Source organism: Sabethes cyaneus, chromosome 3 (assembly GCF_943734655.1).
Source record: "Sabethes cyaneus chromosome 3, idSabCyanKW18_F2, whole genome shotgun sequence".
In the NCBI taxonomy this organism is placed as follows: Eukaryota; Metazoa; Arthropoda; class Insecta; order Diptera; family Culicidae; genus Sabethes; species Sabethes cyaneus.
In genome coordinates this window covers 170429451-170454325 of record NC_071355.1, presented here as the reverse complement: position 1 = coordinate 170454325, position 24875 = coordinate 170429451, and the positions used below count along the sequence as shown (strand labels likewise).

The 24875-nt window shown below is 41.4% G+C and overlaps 1 protein-coding gene across 1 annotated transcript in view; it reads left to right on the top strand.

Moving 5' to 3' along the window:
* Positions 1 to 24875, top strand: part of LOC128742351 (uncharacterized) — an 82121-nt gene that overhangs the window by 22591 nt on the left and 34655 nt on the right. The window contains exon 4 of the mRNA XM_053838687.1: positions 23024 to 23455. Coding sequence (XP_053694662.1) covers positions 23024 to 23455 — 432 coding nt within the window. The remainder of the gene's footprint in view (positions 1 to 23023; positions 23456 to 24875) is intronic.

Sequence of the window (24875 nt, the reverse complement as noted above, 5' to 3'; positions counted from 1 at the left end):
TAACAAAAAGAGGAGAGAGGGAGGTAACACATACATACTCTCATTTCTCTCTGAGCTCGTTTGTTATTGAGCATAAAGGCTGCGAAAAAATTCCAAAATTTTCGTTGCCACCCGTTAGTCCAGTGAAGTGCCATTTCTAGTGTTCCTTTGCTATTTTTGTCGAATTCTGTCGAAATTCAGTCCTTTACGACGGTTCTATTATTCTTCAGGCGACCAATTTCTCGCCGGATCACTTCGATATCGGGGGCCGGTACGCTTTGATCGTTTTTAAACACTCCTAAGTTGACTTTCATCCAGTTTCTCTCTGTTATATCGCTAATTAGATGCTCATCGAAGAACTGCTACCACATATAGCGCCCCCAATGAGAATTTTGATACAACATGTCTAGATCAGCCGACGTATTCAACTCCAACTGCGTGTAAAATTTAAAATTCGTCTTTGTTATCCTTGTACTTCCAGGTCAGCCCATGCACGTTAATTATACTAAAATTAAAAAATCGGCACTTAATCCTTAATCTGCTAATTTATCCGATTCTACACTTCGCTTATCACGATTAAAGTTGTGCTCAGCATGTGTGTGTTGCCGCAATTCTGGTAGATGAATTTGTGTTGATGTTGTTAAAGTCCTATTTTAAGGTGCCGTATCTTCTGATGGTGACGAAGCTAGACAAAATGAGATTTCCTGTGTGGCTGACACAATGGATACTGTCATATATTGCCGGGTCATAATGCGTTTCTGCCTGTAGATAGAGCCAGTCCCATTTGCGATACAATCAGGTTTGCCCCAAGGAAGCCATATGGGCCCACTACTATTTATCATTTTTGTGAACGGTATAGTGCTCCACAATTGAATTTCCCAAGTGCATGTTTGTCGATTGTAGGGGTTGAATACCCTTGGTACAGCACATATATCGGTTACCCCAATCCCATCATCAGAATATGCATCACGCAACACGGCAGTGCTACGGTGTGCTTCCGTCGCGACAAACGGTATGAACAGTTCGTTTCGTTAACGTCTCGGCAATCATTGGTAGCGTCTAGATTGCGACCGCAAAAGGGCTAACTGATGGGTACAGTCAGTCATTAGCCGGTCGTCTGCAGTTGGTTAAATCAGACTTCGCACACCGATGACCTGAAGTTCTACCGAGTAGTAGCATCGAGAGTTGACTATGGTGCATTACAATCCGACATTGATTCGTTGCTAAATTGTTGCACTCTGAACGGAATCGTGGCAAATATGCAGAAATCACATTCATCGCTGTCAAAAATGGCATTTCATGCTCACTCACGGTGATTGAGCCGAATTTCTGTAATAGATACAATTAGCAGAAATTAATGACGACGTGTTGAATTTTGAATCGTTCGAATACAATGGCAATAATGTACATTATCGACCATTTTCGTACTCTCTCTTGCATCACGACCTACTTTTTCACATCTCCATACAAACCTATGATAACCGAAGTCAGCGATAATTGCAATCCAAAGCCGATCGCAGATCGGCAAAGAAGCGAAAAAAAAAACAACAACATTCAATCTGGTAGTGCACACGATTGATGCGGATCACTTTTATTACGAAATCGGCTCGCTCCACATGGAAAGAGAAACAGCGATAATTACTTTCTTCGCATCCATAACCAACTTCCATCGTCGTGGGGCATGCTTTTGGCGCCCGCACGAATGCCAAAAATGTTGGCCAACTTCCACGGCGCGCGATTGCGGCAGCAAATAGCCCGCGGCGGACTCACAGCCCAACGTAGCATAGATGCAATCGCATCATCAATCCAGCCAGCAGAGGCCTGCGACCGACCGACTAGGCCACGAACGCGTGTGATTTAATGGATGACATAACCGGAGACGAATCAACGAAAGATTGACCGCTCGCTGGCGTACGTCGAGGCCTCCTTCCCGGTCTCTACTGGGAGAACCGGTTCGGCCGTTTAGCAGGTGTGCGTAGCGGACGCGTTGCAAACTTTCACTCCATTTCTAGCTGGTCGCGGCCGGGCTTTTGGCTTGGGTCGAAAGGCATGAATAAGCCGGCCGCTCAGCGCGACCAGCGAGCGAGTGCATCGAGGAAGAAGGAAACTATCTTCGATGTTGGTTGGTTCTGTAGCAGAGCGTCGATAATTTGCACTTTGGCTTCGGGTACGATTGGGAAGGAGGTTGGTTTTCGATTAGTAGTCTGCAATTACAATTTCCTTGCTGGGATCGAATTAGGTTTGGCGCGTGTCCACCAGGAAATGTGTGCCACCGCATTTCTCGCGCTTGGAATCGATGTGGCTGATTCCGAGAAATAGCAAACGTTATTTAATGATAAAAACCTAATGCAGTTATATTTGCAAAATGAGAGATCATAGTGACATAACAGATGTAACAGTGTATCATTGCTTACGTTTATTGGAATGTCGAACTTACATGACATTATTCTGGTAGTGGAGTGGAAATAAAAATTGCATAAACATTGGTACAGTATGTTACACAAGAGTGAATATAGAAACTTTTTAGTCGATACAGGAAAAGTTTTTCTTTTGCAATTAAAACATATTCCGTGGAAAGCTGGTATAAAAATGTGATACGTTTTCCTAGGGATATTCAATGGATTATTATTAGGAAATAGTAAAGCCCAACCTAATGTAATGATACCATTTCGTCTGCAGTTATGTAATAAATTGAAGTGTTGGCTTTACTACTAGGTTAATCTATCTGGGGTATAGCCCAAAACAGCACTTCAGACATCTTTAAATATGTAATCACATTTTTGTTGATTGATAAGCATAACAAAAAATGTAAATATGTTGTAAACACGATGTAACTATATGGAATTGCACCATCAAAAATGGTTGTTTCTTTGTTAAAAAAAACATATGCTTCAGGTTAATTTGAACATCGTTTCAACATTTTATGTGGCCCCAAACTCTGCGCTTTTAACGTTAAACGCAGGACTCGACCATTCACGGTACGAGCTTGCGCAATCGAATCGTGTTTTACTGCCAAGAAAAAGTGCTTTATTTTAAATAGCCCAGCCAGTACGTATGGAATTTGATTGCTTCCATACCAATTGATTCCATACCAAATGATTTGTCAATTGTGTTACGATGTTTATGTCACTAATAATTATTTCCTTATGTCAAGGCAATGAAACTAAATTCAAAGTCAAGTAATCCAGAAATATTAGCCAATCACAGAACCACTGCAATACGGTTGCGGTTACCCTAGAAATGCTATCTCTGTCATTTATGGTCATCATTTTGACAGCATTTCGCATTCGTTGAATGAGTTTAACAAAATGAGGCCACCAAAGCCTGACGCATGTTGTTACTTCCATACAATTTAAAAGTAATGTAGTTCATTCAAAAACTAGGAAATTAGAGATCATGCGATTTACAACCCAGCAAACCACAAATCGTATAATAATGTGTGCAAATCATCTTAAATATCGCTAAACAAACTCGAAATCGTACTTAAAGCATAATAAAGCGCACCCTAGTTTACATTTATTCGTACAAAATGATAGTAACTGATTCACATACGATTGTCGTCACAGAATTGTATAGCATTATGGAACTAATCATGTTGAGTCGGATTTCTTCGTATACAAATACTTATGAATGTGCAATGTTTTCATATAATTTGAAGTACGTATATCACCTCCAAAACGGTACGCATATGCTGGTTTCGTGCATCCTGAATGCGATTTTTCTAGATACATATCGGTACATGTATCATATTTGTTACTTTGATATACGTACGAAAATTTTTGCTGGGAATTTGCATACACACGCTTAAAAAGCACCTCGAGTACTACAAAAAAAGTCGGAACGGAACGGTCGGTAACGGAAGAGACAAGTACGCAAGGATCCACAATAATGCTCGGTGTTTGGTGGAATCAAAAATAGCCAAACCTTCAGGTGCTGCTGAAATCAGATCGAAGAATAATGGGAGAACTGTACCGACATTAATAGATTCGTTTGAATGGACCAAAATTGACAGCAAAACGGTCAGATTATGCAATTAGGGACAAGTCAGTATTTTTCCATAGTGACAACGCTCCGGCACACGTTGCTATACTGCAAAAACAAGCTACCTTCCGGCATATTCTGGCATATAGACTGCTCAATTCTCCTACGTCTCGACTCCTAAGACTACTCCTAAGACTACTCCTAAGACTACTCCTAAGTGCTCGAGATAATCGTGTTTTGTTTCTTCGCTGTTGGCACTAGATCTCAGTAGACCAGTAAAGATTATTCCCTAAACGTTCAGTCTCTCCGAAGCTGGCTGATTTCTCGGAATGCTGCAAACTTCAAGTCTTGATTCTAATGCGAAACCTAAAGTGATAAAACTAGTACCCAAAGGCCTTTCTACGCCAGACCTTTCAACGTTGAGATTTGTCTCCATTGAGGTCGGCATCAGTCGTAATTTGAAACACGTTGCGCTGTCTAGTGACTCCTCACCCGCTGGTGGTTTTGTACAATTACAGTTTAAGCGTTTCTGTCATGAAATTCAGTCCGGCTCTGAGTCTAGTGCGAGGATCAGAGCTTACCAAGTTGCCCTCTCATCTTCTCGGGACGTGGGTCGACCTGATATCGCTTCCACTTCCAGTTCACAGTCAACTGTTATAGCAACCACCAGATCGCAATTTCGTCTACACCACCAGAACATTAGTGTTATTAGTGTTAACAACACCCTTGCTGAGTACCAGCTAAAGCTTGCTTCAGATAGTATTGGAACAAAAACAATTGCGTGTTTTTCAGTTATTTATTATTGAATTCAAGATCTTTTCTTACACAAATGTAACATTTTCTACATACTTAATACGGATAAAATTATTCGTCATGGCTTCGAAGGAATTCTCGAACTTTTTCTGTAATATAGCTCATTAGGCGACGCCCTCTAAGTAGCACACATTTGGCACTTTTAGTTGCAGCAACTCATTTATGGCTAAAATTAGTTACATATCGGTTGCCACAACTGGTTTGTAACAAATGTGATACTATTCCACTCTTATTCCACCAGGTCTTCATCTGATTGATGTCTTTAACAACTTTTCCCTTTCCCTTGAGTCTCCTCTTCATGATTGACCAGTATTTCTCTATAGAGTGGAACTGGGGGCAATTGGATTGGTTAAGGTCTTTCGGAACAAACTGGACCCTTTCTCTGCGTAACGACTTTGCTGCAACGACAGCTTGCCAAATCTGGCCAAAACATCACGGTGGTGGATGGTGGTGGGATCGAATGAACGGCAAAATTCGTTTTTGGAGACACTCCTTTTGGTACAGTTCCGACGTCATTGTCTTATTTGTAACGAAAATTTTCGTGTTTCTGCCACAGCCCTGCCAAATCATAGTTTTTCGTGCAAATTTGTCGGTAAAAACAAATTTAAATTTGCTTGGAACATCTCTCCGAGCCGTTGCCAAGTAAAATTTTTGACCTGGCATTTGGCCGAAGTCAGCCTTGACATAGGTTTCATCATCCATCAGAGTACACCCGTCGAACTTGGTTAGCACCCGGTCGTATAGCTTTCGAACACGGATTTTGGCCACACTATTCTGTTTTATGGTTCGGTTTGGCTGTTTGCTGGTTCGATACGACTTCATTCCTTCACGGAGTCGAATGCTTCTCACGGTAATATGGGCAGCGCCAAATTTTCTGGCCAAATCACGGTCCAACAGATTGGGATTCTTCTTGATGGTCTTCAAAATCTTACTACGCAGTTTCCGGTCGACAGTTCCACTCCGATGATTAGCTTGAGGCTTCCGAATCGTCGTCAATGTTTCCTTATACCATTTGATAACGCGCCATGCGGGTTTTCAGGGGAATTTCAGCTGTTTAGCTAGCCTAGATGCAGGCCACAATGGATTTTGCAAATAACTGTGCAAAAATTTTTCCCATCTTTCGGCTTCCATGTTGTTTGTTTACCAAATACAATCGTTTTGTGGAATATCAAAAATACATAGGTGAAGCTAACAAAATTTCCGACACGTGGGCGCCAAGAACTTCCAAAGCCGTCCACCAAGAGCGCCACAATATGAGCAAAAGTTTGTTTCAATTTTAAATGAAGCAAGTTTTAGCTTGCAGTGACACAAGCTACGAAATCTACGCTTTCACGGAAACTTCGCGAAAAAACACCACACTATCTAAGCAACTGTTCGGCGACACTTACTCTGTATATCGGCATGATCGGTCGACCTTGAATAGTAATAAGAGCTCTGGCGGCGGAGTTCTTTTGGCCAGTTGTTTCAGCTACAAGTCACGTCAATTGAAGCCTCTGTGGATAGCGATATCTACTCAATGTGGAACTATTTTTATCTGTGTCATATATTTCCTACCAACAGGGAAAGAGGAGCAGCGCTGTCTCGACACTATAAGATGGCAGCCCCATCACGAGACTCGGTAGCGTAGGCCCTAGTACGATTACATATCTAAAAACAGAACACTAAAAAGAGTCAAGAAAATTCTACTCGGAACATTCGGCATAGACGAAGGCGACGAAATAAGGACATGGAATGGAGGCTAGGGGTACCTGAAACTGCAGATCGCTAAATTTCATTGGTGGCGACAGGGTGCTGCTCGATCAGTTAGAACCCCGAAAGATTGGCACTGCAGGAGATCTGTCTTAAAGGCGAGGAGTTGTGGAGGATCTGTGGCGACAGAGCCCAATTTTTGAAGAGCGGTGGAGCTACCAACAAGTTGGCAATGGGCTTCGTAGTTAATTAATATTTTTTGAAACGGTAGTTCTTTTACAATTGATAAAGGGACGGTAGGGGAAAGTAATGAATTTTTTTTAGAGTGTTGGGGAAAGAGCGGGAAGGTGAGAGTGGGGGAGGGGTTATTAGTAACTACGCTTAACAAGTAGTCATTGTGACTCCTACCTTTTGTCCAATGCTGGGAGGTGCATGGGTCGAACCAAGCTATAATCTAAGATTATAACGGGATTCGAACCTACAACACCCGCTAGGGCATGTGGCTCGCTAGTACTCATGCACCTTTGAATCATAGAGGCGCTAGACAAAAGGAGACTGCGCAACACCCTTATTAAGCTAGCGACGTATCCGTTAGGGCTTCGTAATATTAGGCAAAAGGCAGGATCGCGTAATGGACTGGAAAGAGATCGCCGAGAAGCTGCGTGTGTTGAGGATAAAAGTATGTTTCTTCAACTACGCCATTAAAAACGTACATTGTCCACACTAAAGGCCCAGACACAATGCATATATACGGGTGTTACTACGTTGCGGAAATTTGACAGAAACCCAAGTAAAAACTGTCAAATTGTCGCAACGTAGTAAAATCCGTATGCATTGTGTTTGGGCCTTAAGGCCTCGTACAGAGTAAAAGCGACTGCGGCGCGACGTGACTTCGCTCTCATATTGCTAAATGCACAGTCCTGCTTCGGGTGAAAAAGGGTTGCGCGTATAACTGCAGCAAGAAAAGTCATGTCGCGTCGCAGGTCGCTTGTACTCTGGAGGTAGATCCGACGACGAGAAAGAAGCGTTCTACGCGCAGTTGGAGGCAACGTACGACAGCTGCTCACCACGGGACATCAAGATCGTCATCGGGGATATGAGCACCCAGGTCGGCAAGGAAGCAATGTATAGACTGGCGATCGGGTCCCATAACCTGCACACCGACACAAACTATAACGGCCAGTGATGCTTCAATTTTGCAGCTTCCCGAGGTTTGGTGATCTGAAGTACTTTCTTTCCCCACAAAGTTATCCACAAAGCCACCTGGAGATCACCTGACCAACGAGTTTCGAACCAAATCGACCATATTCTCATCGAGGGCTGGTTCTTCTCGAACATCACCAACGTACGCTTCCTACGGGGTGCGGATATCGACTCGGACCATTACCCAGTAGCAGTCCATGTGCGCTCAAAACTATCGACGGTTTATACTTCGCGACAAAGGCGCCAATGTTGCCGAAAACTACGCGCGCGTACTGGATGAAGATCGGCCTTCCTCTGTGGAGCTAGATGCTTCGACCCTCAGAAACGTTTGGAGTATGATACGCTCCGCCGTCAACAAGGCGCAAATGCGGTGCTAGTCGAAGAAACCTCGAGTGCACGAAATGATTGGTTTGACGGGGAATGCCAACAAGCGATAGAAAAGAAAAAAGAGCTGGGAAAAACTATCTAAGCATATCCACGACAGAGAATTTGGCAACCAACGACGAATGAGCGCGGAATGAGTTGACCACGATCCTGAGGAAGAAAAAGCGCCAGAAAGAGGACAGAGGCTCGTGAGAAGCTGGAACAACTATTCCAGGCTAATGACACACGCAAGTTTCACGAGAAGGTGAACCAAACTCGTGACGGCTACACACCTAAACCTGACATGTGTAAGGACGACGGAGGGGATCTAATCACAAACGAGCGCGAGATAGTCGACAGGTGGAACAGTATTTCGATGAGCACCTCAACGGCGATATAGCAGAATGAGACGTAACTTCCGTTGGTAAATCTCTTAGTGCCTACAAACGACAACAGCGTGCCGGCTCCCGACCTCGAAGAGATCCGGCGAGAAATTCGTCAGCTGAAGAATAATAGAGCCGCCGAAAAGGACCGACTCCCGGCAGAGCTCTACTAAAATGGCCAAGAACTGCTAGCAACGGCACTTCACTGGATAATTTCATGGATTTGGGAGGAGGTGAAACTACCTGAGAAGTGGATGGAAGGTGTAGGTGTCCCATTTACAAAAAAGGGCTAGATTGCTGTGACTTCCGCAGTATTACGCTAGTCAACGTGGCCTACAAGGTACTCTCCCAGATTTTGTAGCGTGGTCTATCCCTAATAGCAAGAGAATTCGTAGGTCAGTATCAGGTGGGCTTTATGGCTTATACTCTCTGATAAATCCTCCAAAAATGTCGAGAGTACAAGGTGCCCACGCATCATATTTTCGTGGATTTCAGAGCAGCATATAATACAGTTGAATGCGGCAGATAATGCACGCGTACGGTTTTCCGGACAAACTGACGCGGCTCATCAAAGCTACTCTGGAGCGTGTGATGTGCTACGTGCGCGTTTCGGGGACACTCTCGAGTCCTTTCGAATTGTGCAAAGGGTTGCAGCAAGGGGATGGACTGCACTGCATGTTATTCAATACCGCTATTGAAGGCGAGCGGAAATCGAAACGAGAGGAGCGATCTTCAGCAAGAGTAGTCAACGCCTAGTCTTCGCAGACGGCCTCGACCATCATTACTAGAAACCTTAGGACGGCGGAGGCAATCTACGCCAGACTCAAAACGAAGACTTGGAGGATAGGGTTACAAATCAATGCGTCGAAAACCAAATATATGGTAGGAACAGGCTCCAGAGAAAGCAACGTTTGCCTCCCACGGACAGTGACCATTGACGGCGATAAACTGGAAGTGGTTGATGAGTTCGTATATTAGGTATCTCTGGTCACCACTGTTCACCATCTGTTTGTGGACTTTAAAGCGACGTACGATTCAGTTAAACGAAATAAGCTATGGCAGATAATGCTAGAGCATAGTTTTCAGACAAAACTGGTTACGCTGATTCGTGCGACGCTGGACGGATCTGAATCATGCATTAGAATAGCGAGTGAGACCTCAGCTGCTTTCGTGACGTTGGATGGACTGAAGCAAGGGGATGCACTCTCTAACCTGCTATTCAATATTGCCTTGGAAGGTGCATTATGCAGGGCAAACGTGGAAAGGAATGGAACTATTATCACGAAATCTCACATGCTTCTTGGATTTGCGGATGACGTCGATATCATCGGAATCAACCGTAGAGCAGTGGAAGAGGCTTTCAGGCCTTTTAAAAGAAAAGCGGCGAGATTGGGACTTACCATTAACACCGCCAAAACGAAGTACATGGTTGCTGGTAGAGAACGTGAGAGCCCAAGTGGTGTTGGTGCCATGGTGGAATTAGATGGGGAACGATATGAAGTAGTGGAGGAATTTATATACCTTGGTATACTCGTGACATGTGACAACGATGTAAGCCATGTAGTGATACGACAAGTTGCAGCTGCGAATCGGGCTTTCTACGGATTACGTAGCCAGCTGAAATCCCGTAGTTTGCAAATTCGCACAAAACTGACGCTCTACAGAACAATAATCCTCCCGGTGGCCCTTTACGGACATGAATCATGGACGCTAAAGGAAGCTGATCGACGAGTGCTCGGGGTTTTTGAGCGTAAAATTCTGAGATCTATTCTTGGTGGCAAAATGGAAAATGGAGTGTGGCGCAGACGCATGAATCACGAGCTGTACCAAGTATACAAATATGCTGATATAGTGAAGGTAGTGCAATGTGGTAGGCTGCGGTGGGCTGGACACGTGACCAGAACTCCCGACGAAAGAGTAGCCAAAACTATTTGCAGCAGAGAACCAGGAAGAGGCCGTAGACTCCGGAGCAGACCCCGCACCCGGTGGGTGTGTGCTGTCGAAGACGATGCACGTTTAGCTAGTGTTCGTGGTGATTGGAGAACGGCAGCCCAGGACCGACGGAATTGGAGGACCATAATTCGTTCGGCGCAGGATCGGTAACGGATCGTTGTCACTAAAGTGAAGTAAAGTAAGTAAAGTAAGTAAGGTCACCGCTGACAATAACACGAGCAAGGAGATCCAACGACGCATTCAAACTGGAAATCGAGCCTAGTATTCCCTCCGTAAGACGCTTCGATCAAGGAGCATACGCCGCCACACAAAGCTGACGATGTACAAAACGCTAAACAGAGCGGTAGTCCTCTACGGACTTGAGACAGTAACTTTGCCTACGGAAGGCATACGTGCATTTTCCGTATTTGAACGAAAGGTGTTGCGGACTATTTTTGGTGAAGTAAAAACGGAAAGCGGAGAGTGGCGGAGGCGTATGAATCACGAGCTACAGGCACTGCTTGGAGAGATTCCCATCGTATACCTGGCGAAAGTTGGGAAACGACAGTGGGCAGAAATAGAGGAGTCCAACGTGCTAGATGGCTCGACCATGTTGAAGCCGACTTGCGTGTGTCGAGACTCGTAACGAATTGGCCACGAGTAGCCCAGGACCGAGTACAACGGAGAGGAATTCTTGTTATGGTAAGAGCCACCCCAGCTCTCTGCTGGTAAAGTAAGTGATACAGGTCTGAAAGTGTCAAAAGTTTTTTTTTTGTTAGGGGGGACTTAGACAAAAGTTAGCCACGGCTTACGATGATAAAAATCAAAAACTAACTTTTTTTTGTGTTGAGAGATAGAGGCATGGTTTCTTCGCAAAGTTGTAATCAATGTAAAAACAAGCAGCATTTTTAAAAGTATTAAATTCGTATCTCCTTCGGGTGCTGAATTATAAAACATTTTCTTTGAAATTTCTTTAAATTAGTTTTTTATACTTAACTTTTGTTAGTTGCAATTTACAAAATGCATTATTCTAAGCACTCAAAACACAGGTTTTTGCAGAAGATTTCGAATCTCCAGGACCTTTCTTTACAAAGTTGTCGCATATTCAAGCTTTATTTTTTCTTAACTTCACGAGCTAACTTGGACAGAATACGGCAAGTGGAGATGTGAAATCAGTGCTTCACATTGAAGTCTCTCAGTTAGCCTCGAAGTACACTGAAGTCGCTTTTTATGCGGTTTGTTTTTTAAGCGACTATTTTTACGCGAATTTCGAAATTTACGTGGTTTTTTTACGCGAATTTCGGAATTTACGCGGTTTTTTACGCGAATTTCGAAATTTACGCGGTTTTTACGCAATTTTCGGAATTTACGCGATTGTGCTCAAAACGTCTATTTTTTCGCGTAGTGTTGAAATCCACAAAGTTTTTTTGCGCGAAATTTTGGTTTTTTTACGCGAATTTTGGAATTTACGCGGTTTTTTAACGCGAATTTCGGAATTTCTGCGGTTTTTTTACGCAGTTTTTATTTACGCGGGACGTATCCTTCGCGTAAAAAGCGACTTGAGTGTATAATGCTGGCCTAATGACCAAGTCGTCGTATGTTCGAATCTCGGCTGGGAGAGGCTGTTAGAGTCAATATGATCCTGGCAACTGGTTCTTCAATTTTCCTGTACTCTCACATGTGGCTACGAGTTCCGTCGTATAAAAACAGAAGGTAAAGTTTCGATAACGGAATGTAACACTAGTGTTCGACATCGGAACGAAAATTGAAGTCCGGGTTCCGGTCCGGTCTGGTCCGGTTAAAAATCGGAATGAATTTTCTTAGTCCGACTTTATTCCGGTCCGATTTGGTTCCGGACCGGAACCCGGACTTCAATTTTCGTTCCGATGTCGAACACTATGTAATACCTAGGCTTTGCTTGCTTTTGCTTCACCTTGAAGCTTAGGTCAAATGCTACCAGGGTTGTCTAACCGGTAGTAACGGTAGTGTGAAGATGCAGAGGATTCCCTGGTCTTTAGTAGCAACAAGTATGGGACTAACATTCCTTCCCATCTCACTAGGACCTGCATTCGGACGTGGCCGGCATCGGTATTGATCAGCATGCAGGGACCTGATAAGGTTGCACAATGAGGAATAGCGTGCTGTCTCAAGTATGCTTTTTCCAGTCATCATTTTGCAATTTTCATCGGTCCTGGTCAATAGCGGAGTAGCAGCACACGGGCGGTATCCGCAAAGTTGTGATTCAAGGTGCTTCTATGTTCAAGTTGCATATATTCCGGAACTTGTTCCCACTATAACTTCGAAGCCGTACATCTGATCCAAATTCTCTGCAATACTGTTCTTCCAGGCCATAAAACCAGATGCTTATTGATATATTTTTACTACTGTGACTGTTATACGTTTATTTGTAATAGGGGACTGACATAGTTTGATATTTTTTCAAACATTTTGAGAACAAACATAACTTTTTTGTTTGAAATATTGAAAGAATAGTTAAATTAAAGATGATTCCTCTTCATCTCAAAAGTGGTGAAAAGTCAGATGGGACTGTTATGTGTTTATGGGCAGTGTACTTTACCGGTACCACCGATATTTTCTGCACCAATACCGAAAAACCGGTTTTCTTCAAGTGTCTAATACCGACTGTTCTAAGTGCCACAAACTTGTATACGTGCCGCTTGTCCCCACCCACACATATTAGAATAAGACAAGGAAACGGCAAAACCGTGTGTTTTAAGTATTTCGATAATTCCCTAGAACCATGGATTTTGTGATGTGCAACTACTGCAACTAATAACATTTAGTGTGAAAAACTAGTTTTTAATTAACCTTCAAAGAAAATGCTGTATAACTCTGCACCTGACAGAGATAGAAATCTAAAGTTTTCAGCAAAGTTGCCTACCTTCATATTTTCTACAATTTTACCAAAGAGACTATATATCTATCTCCTAGCACAAAAAAGTCAGTATTTAATTTTTATCACAGTAAAGCATGACTAACATTCAACACTTTCAGATTGTGGGGAGTATTCATACGAACAAATGTGCCGGAGGTTATAGGAAAATAGTTCCATTTTATGTCACATTGAATCACAGTGCGATGGTCGGTTAGGTATTGCAGGACAATATTATGCTATTGATTTTATGTTAAAGTAACCTTGTCTCTTTAAACATGCCTTAGCATCTGCAACAAATAGATAACATGCGAGTGACTTGATTGTTTCAAAACGACCCAACAACATTAATAAATTCTTTGATTTTAAGTCACCGCAAAATCACTATCTTCAGGTTTAGTTGACAACTAAACCTGAAGATAACATTAATAAATATTTATTTTGAAACGATGATTCTACAATTGATGAAGGGACGGTAAGGGAAAGTAATGAAGAAGGATTTTTTCGGGAATGAAGGGGAAGGGTGGAAAGGAAGGGGGGGGGGGGTAATAGGTAGCTATGGTTAACAAGTTGTCGCTGTGACTCCTATCTTTTGTCCAATGCTGGAAGGTGCATGGGTCGAACCAAGCTGTAATCAGAGATTATAACCGGATTTGAACCCACAACACCTGCCAGGGCGTGTCGCTCACTGGTACCCGTGTACCTTTGAACCACAGAGGCGCTGGACAAAAAAAGTCTGCACAACCCCCCTTCCTTTCCACCCTTCCCCTTCATTCCCGAAAAAATCCTTCTTCATTACTTTCCCTTACCGTCCCTTCATCAATTGTAGAATCATCGTTTCAAAATAAATATTTATATATGCCTGACCGCATTTCAAGGTCATGACAAAGTCACGAGTTTGGTCAATTAATATATATCCGTCACTTTTTTACAAGGCTTATATTTATATTATTATATTAGTATATTATATTGAAGAAGTGAACTTGTTGATATAATAAGAATGACGATCTTTTTATTTTAAGACATTTTATGAAAATGCTTTTTCTGTACCCAGATTTGATAGTTTCAAGGCCAGAAGCAACACACGTGTTGAAGTAGTGCCTCAAGATCGGTTGAATGGCCTAGATAGACAATCACAGTCCATTTAATTGCCGCAATGACTTCTCTTCACAAAGAAATACCTTGTCGATTGCAATAATTCTAGGCTCATTTGCCTTGATTGAAGACTTCAAAAGTGCGCTTGCAATCTCGCGTTTGCTGGTGGCTCATTCAGTAAAGTACGCATTCACTCGAACTGCTTCTACGCTTCTGCTGATGCAGAGAGGCTGATGCGATTGTAAAAGCCTTGAAATTGGGCACATCTCGTGCTCGCTATCTCTCTATTCAGTGCTTAACATGATGACATGGAAACCTACAAATTTCTTTTCGAAATGACATCTACAGCACGGGAGGCAAATTACGTTGTCTTTCTTTATCTTCACTACTTGTAGGCTGTCAAAACTAATTACAAATTCATTGACGGTACTGCTGAGAGCTAGTTTGTGAAATTTCAGTCACGTTGTCGCACCGAATCAAAACCTCTACAATCATATGTAGGCCTGTAAGGGTCGGAGCTGGATGCATTATTTAATTTCGCCACTAAACTTGGTTAGCAATACGCGACCCTACGAAGTACTGAATTACTATTGATACCAGCATTCGACTGTTTACGTAATTTTTCAGCCGTTGCTTTCACATAGTCTTTGAAAGTTTGAGCCTGAGCTCTGCTGAATAAGTGAGTGTTTTCTTCCATTTACGTTAATGAGGATAATTTTGCTGAGCAATAACTTTAAATGAGCATCAATTTAGTCGAAAATAATCACGATGATTGCCGTGAATATGTTGATAAATAGCTTCAACTTCAGTAAGAAAATTTCTATAATAATTATCACCTACACAGTGCCATTCAATTGAACATATTCCTTTGTCAAGAAAGTACCGTTAAAGAAAATTATTATACCAAAAGGAACCTTAACCCGTTCGGGAAATGATCCAGATATTGCTAAGCGGAAATTCACCAACCAAGCCCCATGAGGACCACAATATCCAATGATCCAGCTGTTTTCAAACCGGAACATATTTCATAATCACCATTTGACGCACTTGTTTCCCGATGTCTAGCTATGCTGTGGCACAATATTATACGGCAACAGGCGCCTGATAGATCGTGACCGTAGGCTCCTAGCCTAGCCCCGTAAAACGTTCAGCGCTGCTTAGCAGGTATCTGCAAACTTACCAAGGGCACAGACCTGCTGCTTCGGGTTGATATCTTACGTAATATCCACTTCCTACAAGCAACGATTCGCCCGTTCCAACAACAGGCGGTGAGACCATATGAATGTCTTTCTCCCAGGGGAAGACCTTTTAAGGTAGCCAAGCATAATCATTGTCAGATCACGTATACCTTGCAGGCGATGATGGTGTGCAGATGGGTTTGCTTTGACCCGGCATCCTAAACCCGTTCCGTGCTACTCTCCATACTATCGAAATGTGATGGCAAGGAGGAAAGAAATGTTGGTTGTTCAACTGTGTTGAGTCCATCGTCTCCCATCACCCTCCTGTTGTATCGGGCGTAAATATAGGGAAACCTAGACCACAAACATCGACAAAATGCCAACTGAAAGTGAGAGTTCGCCTCCGGTTTTAATGCATTCGAGGCTGGATTCGACTCTGCTCGTGACGGGCTCCACCGTCTGTCGGATGGTGAAAGATTGTTTACGTAATATATGATAACGAGGATGCCGGATCAGGTCTTGTACACCAATGGCGCAGAACGTCAGATGCTGGCAAAAAATCATTCCCGTTTTGTATTTCAATACGTATCGTAAATGTATAGGTAGGCATGATTTATTTATTAACGTTGAAAGAAGCCCCACTGTCAGAGTGGTTATAAAATTACTCTCCTTTTCGTTATTTATGGCCTCCTTTTTGCCCCGTACGGGTCTGCGGATAGTGTTGTTGTTGACGGTGGTGATGAGCTAAGACATTGGTGGCACAGATTGCCGGCGGAAGAAAGAGAAATGATAATAGTGTTATTAAGTGAGCTAATTAAATACAGCTCACGACCGCGATTTTCGTTCGCTTCCAATCGCCATTCCAAAACATTATTGCATAATTCGGTTACGGAAACGGTCGGTGGTACGAGGAAGCGGTGGACGCGACCGACGTGATCGTCGCGTGGAACCTCGCGCTGCCTGTGTGTGAGTTCATGCAGCGACCGAATTTCGATAAGTAGAGTAAAATTGGTCACTTTGTTTTGTATGCGTTTCAAGTATAAAATTAACGTTATCATTATATTCAGAGCACGTAGAAAGGATGCATATTGTTTTCAAAGGTGGCAACCTGATCACCAGTAACATTGGATAAAATTACATGTGACAAAAAATCTTGAAATTCTTACTGCTTACAAAGCAGGAACATCGATTTTTTTTATGAGTGCGAACCAAACTGCTACAAGATCTTTCTTAATCACTTAAGTGACGACGTCCGTTATGGATCCTGCGCCGAATGAATTATGCTCCTTCAGTACTATTATTCGACATTATTCGCAAAACCAAGAAGCATGTGAGATTTCGCGATGATAGTTCCGTCTCATCATCACGTATTGCACGTTTTGAGGTAAAATTTTCAGTACATATATCCGTAGTTATTAAAGCGACTAGAGTGTCACCCCTAGCACTGATAGATAATTTTGTATAACTGAATCCTACGCTGCCTTAAAGTCAACAAACACATGATAATTGATAAGTCGTCAAATTGTGCTTCAGGAGCTTGTCTAGCAAGTAATACAGAAAAAACAATTGATCCGTCGTGAAGTGACTCTCACGAAAATCAGCTTGGAGTTTGCTGGCGAAGGACTACGCCACCTGTCTCATTTACATAACTTTACAGGCAGAATTGAGCAATGGTACGCTTCGAAAGTTTTTGCATTCGAGTCGATGTCGTTATTTGAACATATGGCAAATGAGATCACCCAACCTGACAATGATCTGGTGGGTTGAATCGTATAGTCGTTTGCTTCCCGATTTTAGAAGTTCAGCCGGAATACAGTCTTGCCAACAGCCTTGCCATTTTTCTGTGTACGAAGTTGGTTTGATAAGTTCCCACAAATCTGTTCGCAATTGGTGATAGTCGGCAGAAAATGGTTTGGGACAGCATTTTGCAAACGGAATTGAGAACGGTGATCCATCCCCAGCTAGCACCAACTCGTATATCAATATCCGAAAATTATCGTAAATATCACCTAACAAATTCGGAATCGTAACTAAAGTCTGATAAAACGGGTTCAAGTGGATTTTCAATCGTATATAAAGTTAATAACTAGCATACATACGATTTTCAGCACAGAATTGTATAGCATCACGGAGCGAGTCGCGCTTAATCGGATATTATCTATACCTATAAAGAAGGATTTCTGTCTGTCTGTCTATCCGTATGTTCCTTATAGAATCGAAAACTACTGAACCAATCGGCATGAAAATATGCATGCAGAGGTTTTTTGGGGCCAGGAAAGGTTTTAGTGATGGTTTGAAACCCCTCCCCCCACTAAGAGGGGGGGCTCCCATACAAATGAAACACAAATTTCTGCATAACTCGACAACTAATCAAGCAAATAGAACAAAATTTGGCATGTGGGTGTTTTCGGTGACAAAAATTTATTCTATGGTAAATTGAGACCCCTCCCCTCTTTATAAGGGGAATTATAACTACTCTCCTCTTTAAAAGGGGGGGGGGGGCTTCCATACAAATTTCCTCATAACTCGAGAACTAATCAAGCAAATGGAACCAAATTTGGCATGTGAAGGTTTTCGAGGGCAAGAATATTTTCTATAGTAAATTAGGACCCCTCCCCACTTTAAGAGGTGGGGCTCCTGTACCAAAGAAACACAATTTTCCTCATAACTCGAGAAGTAATTAAGCAAATGGAACCAAATTTGGCATGTGAGTGTTTTTGGAGACAACAATTTTTTCTATGATGAATTGGGACCCCTCCTCGTTTTAGGAGGGGGGGATCCTATACACATGAAATACAAATTTCCTCATAACTGAAGAACTAATCAAGCAAATGGAACAAAATTTGGCATGTGAGTTTTCGAGGACAAGAATATTTTCTATGGTAAATAAGGACCCCTCCCCTCTTTAAGAGGGGGGGCTCCTATACAAACGAAATACAAATTTCCTCATAACTCGAGAACTAATCAAGCAAATGGAACAAAATTTGGCACGTGGGTGTTTTTGGAGACAAAATTTTTTCTATGATGAATTGGGACCCCTCCCCACTTTAGGAAGGGGGCTCCTATACAAATGAAATGCAAATTTCCTCATAACTCGAGAATTAATCAAGCAAATGGAACCAAATTTGGCATGTGAAAGTTTTCTAGGGCATGAATATTTTCTATGGAGAATTAGAACCCCTCCCCACTTTAAGAGGGGGGGCTCATATACAAACGAAATACAAATTTCCTCATAACTCGAAAACTAATCAAGCAAATGGAACCAAATTTGACATGTGGGTGTTTTTGGAGACAAATTTTTTTTCTATGATGAACTGGGACCCCTCCTCACTTTAGGAAGGGGGGCTGCTATACAAATGAAATACAAATTTCCTCATAACTCGAGAGCTAATCTAGCAAATGGAACCAAATTTGGCATGTGAAAGTTTTCGAGAGCAAGAATATTTTCTATGGTGAATTACGACCCCTTCCCCTTTTAAGAGGGGAGCTCCCATACAAATGAAATTCAAATTTCCTTATAACTTGAGAACTAATCAAGCAAATGGAACCAAATTTGGCATGTGGGAGATTTTGGAGTCTTGAATTTATTTTACGATAGTTAGAGACCTCTCACCCCTGTGGTAGGGGGATATGGACTCTCATACAAATAAAACAGAAACTTTTGCAAAAATCAAAAACTAATCGAACTCGAGAAATTCGAGACTCTTCCATAAAACATTAGTCAATACAAGACCACAAAAACTATCTATAGTAACACTAGATCATTCAGGACGAGACGGTCGCGAGTGTTGCCGGTGACCCGCCGTCGGAAGCGCCGCCCACTGGGGGGCTTGCAAAACTCGAGATTGTGACAAAGATCATCCGAGATTCATGATTTATGTACAACACAGGTTAATTTGTGGCAATACGAAGTTTGTCGGGTCAGCTAGTCGTATATAAATGGAACTGCATGATGACCTTCTTAACTTTGCCTATCGTTAGGGCTGGCAACTCTCAGCTATAAGCTCTGCATAACTTTTTTGCCGGACTTGTAATCGCACTGAGTACACAACTCCAGCATCAAACCAGTTGGTTATCTTGTCTTCCACGCATCGTGCCTATCAACTCCCTAAATCGTGCCTAAACCCCCCGCATTTAATTGAACGGCACCTAGAGCTTAATAATATCTTCTTTTATTTCTGGCACTAGTGGGCTTCTTACAGGGAGCAGATTTAACTGTGCAGTTGTCTGGCACCATTGCTACGTGGCCGCCTCACCGTAGCTTCCCGAATTTCACCACTCTCCGCTTTCCAAATGCACTCCATCAAAAATATTCCGCAACACCTTTCATGCAAATATGGCAAGTGCACGTATGTATTCCATAAGCAAAGTTATAGTCTCAAGTCCTTAACAGATTTGAGACCTCTTATATAGAGGCCTTTTCTTTTTGATCGAAGCACCTAGCGAAGGGAAAAGTACTCACTCCAGAGTAGCTTTGATCAGCCGCGTCAGTTTGTCGGGAAAACCGGGGCAGATAATGCGGTTTGCGTTGGACTGTATCCTATGCTGCCTTAAAATCCCCGAAAATATGATGCGTGGACATGCTGTGCTCCCGACATTTCCAGAGAATTTCACCGAGAGTAAACTATGGGCGCCCATAAAGCCCGCCTTACACCGTTCTCCGAACTCTCTTGCGACTGGGGATGGCATTACAAGATCTGAAGACCACTTATACATTGAACAGTGTAACGCCACGGGAATTAATACAACCAAACAGTTCACCCTTTTGATAGATGGGCCAAACTACAACTTCCATCCACACTCCCGGTAGTTTCTTCTCTTCCCAAATTCTTGAAAATATCCAATGTAACGCCGTTACTAGAGTGATTCCTTGCCTACTTTGTAGAGTTCTGCCGCAAGTCGGTCTATTTCTACGCCTCAATTAGTCTCCAGCTGTCCGATTTCTAACCGCAGCTCTTCGAAATAAGAACCAAGGACGCAGTTATCGTGTAGGTGCTGCTAGGTTAACCGCTCAATTTGTAAAAGATTGTATAAGACAAAAAAATTCACAAATTTGCACTCATACGCCATATGGTAAGTTCATTAGAGTAAAAGAGATCGTGGAAATCCGTCATCGCGATTTGAGTCAAAATCCTTACTAAATTATTTATACTGCCAGTATATTGGCAACACTTGACAATCAGCGGACATCCTTTCGGTTCGTAGTTGAAATACAGCAACCCTTCAAAAAAACCACAGAAAGTGCCGTTCGCTCATCACAATTTTTCAGGCTCCTTCCAGTAGATTTATCTGATATTTGGTAAATGATATTCCTTCGATAGGTCCAAACAACACACGCATTTACGATGAAGATAAAATGAAGTTAATCATTTATCGAGCCTATAATTTGAATATAAAAGTAAATAGAGTTTCAACACAATTCATGAATACGGCTCAGGCTGTCGCTTAACCTGTCTATATCATTTTTAGCATCCAAAAATTTACTAAAATGGGCATAACTTTTTTATCTTTCAATACTTTTTTACCAAATTTGGGAATTTTCCCAAATTTGTTTTGACAAATCATCGACTGTGGTCCTATCAGATACTTTGCTGCAGTGACAAGCCAGTTATAGGGACATTTCAGCTTAAGTAAAATATGTCATGTCAAATTACGTCAGCACTCCACAAAATAGCGATTGGCGACTATCTCATGTCTCTCAGAGGCCATATGGACGATTTCATGTCCTGGACAAGTTCCTTCGAAATCCGTATCGTACTTGGACCAGAGAACTAGTGATGCTGAAATGTCCCTCTATAGGAACCGGATTCCCGGTGTCGATGAACAAATTTCAAATATTTAGCAACATTATCTAGAAAAGCCATGTCGCGGTATCCCACGGAAAATCGAAATAATTCCGGAACCATGTGACATATGGCCACGATTTACAGATATTATGAAAATAGAAAAGATTTTCAGGAAGATTCCCAAAGATGAAAAAATATTGAAAGATAAATAAGTTACGCCCATTTTAGTAAATTTTCGGGTGCTAAAAATAATGTAGACCTTAGAGGGTTAGTAGGCTGAAAAAAGATCTTCTATATTACATATTGTGATACATTCGGCTTTGGTTTGATGGTTAGGTTGACCGGACATAGTGTAATTTTTTTTCTTGAGGTTGCCATAGAATCCCGAGGCACACTCCAATGTAAAAAAAAGTGAAAATATTTTTTTGAAATCTTTGTATCAGCTAGTTGCAATCTCCTATCGACGTCTCTCCGTTTTTAATTTATACTATATCCGATTGCCTTGCTTTTGAATCATTTTCAAAGATATCAATATATGCTTAACGGGTTACGGAATACCAAGGAATCATGGAGCCTAAGGAAAAAGTTAGGTTCAATGCCGGTTATAATTAACTGCTTCAAAAAAGTAAACGTAAACGAACTATGAACCTAGCAAGTGTTGCTTCAATTAGCCGCACTTATCAAACTTTCTGTTCTTTCCCCTTCACGTCTTGTCACAATCTAGAGATACTATAAAACACTTTTGATGATTTCATGACCTTTTTTTAATCAGTCTGAGACAAGGAAATGAACCTGCATAAGTCAAAGGTCCAACGATTTATGGCTTTATAGTTGGCCACTGGGCAGTTTAACGAAGCATTGATGAAAACGGTTAATAACAGAAAACTATTATAGAGGTGAGCAATTTGTTTGGTTCAAATCGCAAAGCTGCGAAAATGAAGCAGCTTTTCAATAAACTACACACGAATGGGTAGTTTATCAATAATCAAAGAAACATGAAAAGAAGTCCGATTTCGTTGCCATGAATAAAATCATAAAATCATAAAGTTTGAAGTTCAAAGAAAACATGACTCAACTGACATGTCCAGCAACATAAGATCATGAATAATACTCCATGATCTTGTGTTGCCTTGACTCCGCAAGAAACTCTTGATTTGTTATTTATGGTGTATTTTCATGAAAAATGTACCAGGATTTCGAAATCATGCATTATTTTTCGATACTCATTTCGAAAATTCAATTTGTTCCCCTGTAATGATTTAGCAAACAATAAGAAACATATGCTCTCAAACTTCCCATTTCAACTACTGACTTGAAGCTTCGTTACCAGAGATACGACTACAATTCTAATAGCGGACGACTGTCGCTAACTAACTATGGTTCGACCTCTGTCAAATTTTGAGTTCGCCATTGGGAAGCTGAGAAACAATACTCTAAGAAACATTCTTCAACTTTCATATGCAAATCCAAAATCAACACCACAAGAAACTAAACGAGGTAATTGTTTTATGGGAATGAAACGAAAGTGAAAACTGTATAACAATTGATTTTATTTTGTTTTTTTTCATAACATCTGTATATATCATGGATCGGTTTATCACCAATAGCATAATCTGGCTTTATTTTTACGCAGCATTACACAAATGCCAATCCGGCAAAGTACTGTGCCAAGCTTCGTAATCGAATATCTTCATCTTATCATAAGAATTTTCATGATCTGCTTTTTAGTTGCCCTCTCAATTTATAGACCACACAATATCCTACCCTCGTATCATAGTCCCTACCCAGTAGTAGTAGTGCCAAAACCACACATAGTGATTCCCAAGGTGCGGATGCGCATCAATCCGCACTCCGGTGCGACCAGTAGTAGTACTAAAGCAAACAAACCATATGCGCTTCATCAAACTGCAGTTGGTGGTGACGGTGGGCTTCGTCTCGGGGTCCGATCCGAACTGCAGTGCCAGGACGAGGGTGGCACCTGCGAGTTCTTTCTACTGTGCTGGATGTCCGGCGGACTGCTGCAGGGCAGCTGTGGCGGCCTGCTGAAGGGTTGCTGCCATCGGACGGCCAAGTCGGCCAACATCGCCAGCGGCACCGGGAACGCGATCGATCTAACAAATCTTCCAAATTACGATTACGGTCCGGTTGAGAATGATCCTAGTGAGTGAAAATATATCCATTTTCTGGAGTCTGAGTAACGAAAGCTACGCCGCACCAATTCATTACACACATCCACACCCGTTTATTTTCGTTTCTGCTCACAAACACCCACACACAAACTTACACTGAATTAGAGATGAGATTAAATCTATCTTCTATTTCGATACACTCTAATCGTTTTCCTACGTTTTTGCCTCTCACTTTATTTTACTATTATTTTCTTTATTTGTTTACGTTGCTGTTCTGGTGATTTTATTTTTGTTGTTTCTTTCTTTGATTCGGGAATTTATGCTTCTAAAATACATATCCCCAAACGCAACGAAACTCTTTACTAAACTACTATGTAGGTACCTACTGAAAACAACAAGCTACTGCAACGATGTTGTTTACAACAAGGCGAGTTTTCATTACTGATATACATGAATGTTGCACAAAATCAATGTTTTGCATGCAAAAATTGTGATTAAACCAATCAAAGATGAACTTTCTTTAAGTTGTTAAATTTTTTACTAAGATTCAATATCGATAACTAATAATTACATCTGCACCATATTTTTGAAATAGAAAAGAATAAAAATAAAAACGGCACACAAATAAGAAAAAATCCACTTCCAAAATATAAAATATTTGATAATACCAACGATTTCCTCGCTAATTTTTCATAATACATAACGAATTTAATGGTTTCTACCAAACCGTAAGAAAAGCATTTACAAACAATTGATACTATTTACTTGATTGTTCAAATGGAAAAACATCAAGGTCTCTACCGTATTTAATATTTAGTAAAACGCGGAACTATTTCTCTTTAAAAATTTTCACATTCAACAGAAAATAGAGACCTATCAAACACAACACCATTCCTATTCATCTGCTATAATACTGAAATACAGCAAAAGTGAGATGTGATCATTCGCAAAATCTTATTTCCGTTCTGACACCTTCGTAATAAATTTTGCACCTGAATGATTACAAAAGAAAATCTTTAACCATCTTCATTTCCATTTCCCGATAACTAAACTGGACTTTCATTGCCAGGCAACTCAAAAACTCAGTCTTCTGTTCTTCATTCCATACTCATTGATTCTCAGCATCAGTCTTTCACATCTCTTTCCTCAATGGTCATTCCTCATTCATCTTTGAAAGTCACCACTCATTGTTCATTTTAATTTTTATCTTTTATGAATCATTCGTTAAACTATGCTCTTCATTTGTCAACTATACCGCTCAATATCACTTGTTCATATTTTATCTTTCGTTTTTCATCTTTCATCTTTCGTTTTTCATCTTTCATCTTTCATCTTTCATCTTTCATCTTTCATCTTTCATCTCTCATCTTTCATCTTTCATCTTTCATCTTTCATCTTTCATCTTTCATCTTTCATCTTTCATCTTTCATCTTTCATCTTTCATCTTTCAT